Below are 7,510 nucleotides of genomic sequence, written 5' to 3' on the forward strand. Positions count from 1 at the left end.
TCTCCTCCCCCTTTATCTGCTCCCTTGTCCTCCAATTGGACATGTCCCTCTACTGGAGCTGCAGATTCAGTGTGGTCCTATGAAATAAATTCTTCTGGGGGGAGAGGTAGGTGTCCATGTAGTTGGGATTGGGGCCGGCCCCTCAGACCTCTCCACTGGTTTCCTACTCCACGCCGGCATGTTGTATTCACATCTTGGAGCACTGGGTTGAAATGTGGTCCCTCTTTCCCTGTGGAGATATAAACAATACCCTCCCCTTGGATGGGTTAGTGCCTTGTGCCCCCGCTACCCATTTTTAAAATTTTTTTCACCAACAGAGTAATAACAGAGTGCACAGACTGGGAAAACATCTTTAGCAATGACACATCAGACAAATACCTTATTACTATACTACAATACTGCAATACCCTGCTAGCTTCCAAAAGAAAAAAAAAACAAATTGCCCACTGAGGAGATGGGGAAAGGACCTGAACAGAAGTTTCACAGGGGCAGAAATCAGAATAGCCACCAAACATATGAGAAAATGTTCCTGATCTTTAGCCATAAGAGAATTGCAAATTAAAACAGCAATGAGGTATCACCCAACACCCTCAAAGATAGCCCAATTCAAAAAATCAGAAAGCAACAAGTGTTGGAGGGGCTGACAGGAGACAGGAACTCTCATCCACTGCTGATGGACCTGTAAGTATGTACTGCCACTACGTAAATTGATATGGCAATATCTAAAATTGATGGAAATCGAGTTACCATATGACCCAGCAATCCCCCTACTGGGCATATACCCAGAAGAGGCAAGAAACAAACCAAGGCCAGCCATCTGTGCTCCAATGTTCATTGCGGCACAGTTCACAAGTGCAAGGAGTTGGAAACAACACACATTTTCATTAACGGATGAATGGACTAAAAAGCTGTGGTACATCAAAAGCAGTGATGACGTATGAAGCACATCGCTGCGTGGGAAGAACTGGAGGAAATCATCCTAAGCGAAGTAAGTCAAGCACAAAAGGAGAAGTAAAACATGAGTCCACTGAGGTAAGCTTTTAAAAAAAATGTAAAAGGGTAATAGGGAAAAAGCTACTGTATACAAACATTCCTGGGGTGAGGACCACGTAGTATGGCAGAAAAAAAAAATTCAAAAGATGCATACATTTTCTCTGTCAAAACTGAATACAATGGTTTTAAACACATGCTTTATTGCCATTTTAACACCTGGAAATCTTGACATTCATGCTTAAATTGCCATTTTTTGCAAACAGCTTTGCAACGCTGTTATTAAACATTAAGCACTCCCTACCTAGAATGGCTGTTTTAATTCCCTCCTGAAGCGATCGAGGAATGGCTTTCCAAGTCAAACTCTGCCTAGGACAATGCAGTTCAAGTTTATAAACAAAATTTTGAGCTTGCTGGTGTGTTCCTATCAACTGTACAACTGCAAAGAACTTCTGATCGCCATATCTGTCCCTTTTATGCAATACGACCATGAAATTGAAGCCAAAACAGCACTGTATCATCACCCAGTCAAAAATACCAGGACGAAAAATGTCCGAAGCAAAGAAAACTGTGTCCTCTCCCTGTTGGGTTGTAATGATTCTATGCTGATCTATCAGATGGGGCACAGCAGCATTCATAAGGCCCATCCAATTACAGGAAACACCCGGGAATGGACAGGAATAAAGCCTAAATTCACAGTTCACTTGGTGGTCTGCTTTTTCTGTATGCGCAAGAATTCTTTCACATCCCCACAGGGCATATTTACAAGGGAACTGCACTAAATTGGCGAGTTTTTCCAGAGCCAAGTTACGAATAGACCCCAAGAGGACCCGGCAAGTTGGACAAAGTTCAAGCTTTGGATGGCAGTTGTTACAAACAAGATGTCCGTTCTCACATTGAAGAATGGGTGGTAATACAGAGTCATAGCAGACGGGGCACTCAAAAAGACTCACCAAGAAACTGTTGGATGCCGGTATGCCTGCGTGAGTCACCGGAGCATTACTAGCTGATGCTGGAGAACCGTGATGGCTCATTTTGTGGGTCGAGAGTTCACTTCAGATGCCGGTCCTGGCTCAAAGGTCGTCACTGCCACCGCGGGCACTGCAGTCACTTCTCTGTCCTGAGATCAATAAGAAAGACATACTGTTTATGGACAACTGCCGCTGGTGCTGCTGAGGCCTCTGGAGCCAGTGAGTCTTCGATACCTTTGTGACGTGGAAGCTTCTGTCACCGTTGACGTTGAAGCTTCTGTGACCGTTGACGCAAAGCTTCTAAGCGTTCCAACTGTCACGTCGACTGACGCAGCTGGAGTGCGCGCTCTGCTACGGCAGCCCGCTGTGGCCACAGCCTTTCGAAAATCCAGCTTGTCCTCGCTCACGCTACGAGGAGGCGTGGTCCGCGCGCCCTGAGCTCACGCATGCGTGCAGACAGCTGGGCGGGTTGATCCGTTGAGGTCTTTCCTGGGTTTTCTTGTCTGATGGCTCTCGATAAGGCTTCCACTAAGGTGAAGAAAAGGGACATCCTGGTCTGGACCATGTTAAAAGTGGAAGGTTTCAAGTTTTTCCCCATGGAGCATGATGTTGGCTATTGATTTTTCGCATATGGCTTTTATTATATTGAAGAATTTCCCTTCTACTTCTGTTTTGTGGAGTGTTTGATAAAAAACGGTTGTTGTATATTTCTCAAATACCTTTCTGTATCTATTGATATGATCATGTGATTTTTATTCTTTGCCCTGTTTATGTGGTGGAATACATTGATTATTTTTTGAGTTTTGAACAAACTGGGTCATGGTGATTTTTTTAAAAATGATGTTGGATTCTACTGGCCAGAATTTTGTTGAGTAATTTTGCATCTATTTTCACGTGGGATATTGATCTAAAATTTTATATCGTTGTGGGATCTTTGCCTGGCTTCGGGTTTCAGTGTTATGTTGATTTCATAGAAGGAGTTTGGGAAGGTCGTTGTCTTTTTTTATGTTCTGCAATAGTTTGTGTAGTATTGGTGTCAGATCTCTGAATACTTGGTAGAATTCACCCGTGAAGCCATCTGATTCTGGACTTTTCTTGGTGGTAGTTTCTTAATGACCTGCTCTATTTTTTTTTTTTTTTGGTTATGGGTGTGAGTTTTTCAATATCTGTCTCTATTAATTCGTGTGGGTGATGTATTTCTAGCTATCTGTCCATTTCTTCTAGATTGTCGAATTTATTTGAATACAGATTTTCGTAGTAGTGTGTTATTCTTATTTCCTTTGGATCTGTTGTAATGGCATCTTTTCCAACTCTTATTCTGGGTATTTTTATCTTGTCTCCACCACCCGCCACCACCCCCTTTGTTGAATTTGCCGGTCATCTAACTATTTTGTTAATCCTTTCAAAGAACCAGTTTCTTGTCTTGTTGATATTTTCCATTTTTTGTTTTCAATAATGTTTCTTCTTTGATCCTTATGATTTCTTTCCTTCTTTTATTGGAGGGTTTATGTTGTTCTTGGTCCACTTCTTGAAGGTGTGGTGTTAGAGTGTTGATTTTAAATTTCTCCTATTTTTCATGTGTTGTTGACTGCTATGATATGTTGTGTTATCATTCTCTTTTGTCTCAAGGAATGCTTTAGTTTCCTCTTTTATTTGCCTTATTACCAATCAAATCACTATTGAGTATTTTATTATCCAAACTCCATGTGTTTTTCTTTATCTTCCTGTTTATTTTAATGCTGATTTCTAATTTTGTAGCATTGGCATCAGAGAAAATAGGTCATAGGATCTTAATTTTTAAAAATTTCTTGAGGTGTACGTTGTGATGTAATATGGGTCCATTCTTGAGAATGTTTGATGTGTGCTGGATAAAAACTTATACTGGGGCTGTTTTGGTTTTTGATTTTTTGGGAGGTGGGGGGATATGGAGCAGTCTATATATGTACATGAGGCCAAATTTGTGGATTATATTATTGAGCTTTTTAGTGTCTTTATTGAGTTTTTTCTTGATCTTCCGCTTTCAGAGTGGAGTATTGAAGTCTCTGCTTATTATCGTTCAGGTAATATATACTTTTTCAATTCTGAGAGGATTTGATTGATATATTTCACAGGTCTTTCATTGAGTGAATACATGCTTATTCTAATTATGTTTTCGTGTGCTATTGTTCCCTTTATCATTATGTAGTATTCACCCTTCTATTAATTGTTTACCTTGAAATCTATTTTCTCAGAGATTAATATTGCTACCTCTGCTTTTTTTTTTTGGTTGCTGTTTCCTTGGTATGGTTTTGTCCAGCTTCTGATTTTTAGTCTGTTCATGTCTGTGTTTGTGAGGTGTGTTTCTTGTAGGCAGCATATTGGTGGCTTTTGTTTTCTTATCCATTCTGCTACTCTCTGGCTCTTTGCAGGTGCATTTAGCTCATCAACATTCAGTAGGCTTTCGATATTTATATATTTGTTACCATCATTTTGCTTTGTGTTTGTGCATGTTGTATATGAGTACATATGTATGTTGTGTTTAACTTCTTTGCTTTTCCTATATTAATTTATTGCCTTGGGTGTTTTTCTGTATGTTGGTTTTATGAGGACTTGTGCCATATATTGTTTTCTGGTTTGTGTGTTGTTGCTGTTGATTTTTTTTTTGGGGGGGGGGCATAGAACTTCATTGAGGTCTTTGGGGTTTGTTCGTTTGTTTGTTTGTGGTGATGGTCTTGTTTTTGTGAATTCCTTTAATTTATCCATGTCTTGGAATATTTTATTTCTCCATATACTTTGAGTGACATTTTTGCAGTGTATAAGTTTCCAGGCTGACAGTATTTTTCCCTTTAAGACTCTATATACATCACTCCTTTGTCTTCTTGACTGCATGGCTTCTGCTGAGAAATCTGAAGTTATTCTAATTGCTGCCCCTTTATAAGTAATTGTTCTTGACACCTTGACTATAATATGCCAGGGAGTTTTCCTGTTTGTATCTCTCCTGGGCTACATGATAAAATTGCTGCTCATTAACAACCTATAATATGTTGTTCACATAAAGTGGATTGCTGAAAATGAAACTCCTTGAAGCACTTACAGATGAAGTCAAAGAATATAGTCTTCAGTATGAATTAACACCTCAATGTGAAGACAACAAAAATCTAAATGCAGAAAACCCTGATGTTGATAAATAGTTCATTTTACTTAGATCAGTAACCTATGGCCACAGAAGCAGTAGCCAACAAATTAAATAACTTATAAGTGTTGCTCAATTTTCCATATCTTCAAACTGTAGCAATTGAAATAAAAACTAGAGAAAACATATTTTCATCAGTACATCTTCCTTCTTGTACTAATGGAAAAATAGCCTCAGGGGTTATGTTAATAATTGAACACACCCTGAACATTTGATCAGGATATGATGGAAGAGATAGGTGGAAAATAGTTCATATGATAAAAACACTGAATTTAGCGTCAGATATGGCCCAGTGTGGAACCACACATATATCCTGAAGAAAGGGAATTGAGTGAACAGGACTTAATAGGTTTTGAAGAGGAAAGAAATACTGGAGGAGAAAAGAATAATGTTAAAGAAAAAGAAAAGTTGTCAGAAACATTTGCAGTAAAATAATTAGCTGGAAGTTTTTCTCAACTAAATCCAGGATTTCAGCTGCTTTCAAACATGGGCCAAAATGTTGATCACTTCATGGAAGTAAATAAGCAGATTTTGGAATCAGTGAGATGTTATCACAAAACAACAAGAAGAAAAAAACTAGAGGAACATACAGACAACTCACCATCCTCATTCACAGAGATAATTCAGATGACCCAGAATGTTTCAGAAGTGGAGTTATTGTGACAATTGACAAAATTCCCATCTTGTACAACTTTTCATCATAAGAATACATTTTAAGATATGTGTAGTATTAATATTTAAACATATATATTATTGTATATGTAATGTTTTCAGGCCTCAAAGATAAAGATCAAATTTACAAAGATAGTGATAACAAAAAACTAATAATAAAATGGTAATGAAAATAAAAAAATAGAGATATTCATCAGAACTAATTTAAAATGGAGTCATTGGAATAGAACTCCATTCTCAATTACGGACTACTTGTATTACGTTGGACAAATCTGCTTCAAAAGACCTCCTTAAAAAGTTGCCACTTGAATGACTAATGCAATAGGTAGGTTTATTGTGCCAACCTGGCCAATAGACACATGTGGGATAAATAAGGTCAGAGTTTGATTGGAGGACAAAGAGATAAATGACTTGGCAAGGCCCCCCTCTCTCCCTCTTGCACTCTGGTGAACAAACCAGTGTGTGACTGCTTTAGCTAGTTCTCTGCCTCAACTTGTAAACTATAGTACCTGTGGGACAGCAAACCTGTGAATTGTGTCTCTAGAGCTTGAGGTTCCTTGAAGACCTACGTCACCATGCTGGTGTATACATCACTTGAGCATGAGGCTGTTGGATCCTGTGGTCTTGCACTGTTTGAGTTCGATATCCCATCCAAGCCTACTTCCCTAATCTGCTGAGTGTTGGTGACCTGCTCTGCTATTTTCTGCCTGTGGCCAGACTGGTTGTATTCCCCTATGGAAGTCTCAGATATCTGCTTCCTTGACCTTGGACCTGGCAGCCCTCTTGTGTTGAAGGACTTCCAGTATATTATCTGTTCCACAGAAGTGACTTGAACTAAGCGCTCTGCATTGCTATGTGGACTAATTAGCTGTTATATTCCTTCTATGCAGTCTATATAATTGTAAATGTTCTGGGGTTTTTTCCCCCTAGAGAACCCTAACAAAATTGGTACCAGGAGTGGTTCTAGAGAAACAAGACCATAAATATGGGTTTCTCAAATTGGTTCTCCAGCCTGATTAGGCTTAACTGCACTGGTAATGCTATCTTTACCCCCTAAAGGCATGGATAAGTCTGTCACTATTATTTGATTGGGTGTTGTTAATCCAGGGTGTGAAGTCACAAAGCTAATATCCACAGTATCACCACCAATAGATGAAGTGCTGGTGAGAGGAGAGGCTCTGGGTGATCGTGTACTTGTATTTTCTGGCAGTTTTGCTAGGATGAGAAGTATAGGGAAGCTGGTTGGCTGGTCCTCCTTCTAATGGAAAATATGATCAAGGAAAGGGATAACCTTAAAACCTCAGAAGCCATTTCAAGTGCTGAATAACAGACCTAAAAGCTTCTGAATGTGCTACAAAGGAAAATCTTCTCTCCTCTAGTAACAGAACTGACATTGCCAAAAAACAAATCCAGAGTCTCTGTGTTAGGGTTCTCTAGAGAAACAAATCCAGGACACTTATGATTTTATAGATAGATAGATAACAATGAAATACATAGCTAATTAGTCCACAGAGCAGAAATAGAGGGCTCAGTTCAACTCACTTCCATGAGATGGTTAACATACTGGCAGTCCTTCAACTCACAAGGGCTGTTGGGTGTAAGTCAAGGAAGCAGAACAGCTGAGTCTTCTGTAGGGCAATATAGGCAGTCCACCCCCGGGCAGCAAACAGCAGGGCAGGTCACCAACAGTCAGCCAGATGACAGG

General features: G+C 39.5%; 1 protein-coding gene across 1 annotated transcript; it reads right to left on the minus strand.

The window, feature by feature from the left end:
- Positions 1-1,202: 1,202 nt before the first annotated feature.
- Positions 1,203-2,024, minus strand: LOC101660484 (E3 ubiquitin-protein ligase SIAH1-like). The gene has a single exon (XM_004711218.1). It carries the CDS (start codon positions 2,022-2,024, stop codon positions 1,203-1,205), a length of 822 nt encoding a protein of 273 aa, XP_004711275.1.
- Positions 2,025-7,510: the final 5,486 nt, after the last annotated feature.

Source organism: Echinops telfairi, unplaced genomic scaffold (genome assembly GCF_000313985.2).
Source record: "Echinops telfairi isolate 266 unplaced genomic scaffold, ASM31398v2 ScPeMD7_44;HRSCAF=162, whole genome shotgun sequence".
NCBI classification, from domain to species: Eukaryota; Metazoa; Chordata; class Mammalia; order Afrosoricida; family Tenrecidae; genus Echinops; species Echinops telfairi.

What these genes read in the sequence shown, in the direction of transcription:
- LOC101660484 (XM_004711218.1), bottom strand. Translation starts at nt 2,024, where the DNA reads ATGAGCCATCACGGTTCTCCAGCATCAGCTAGTAATGCTCCGGTGACT.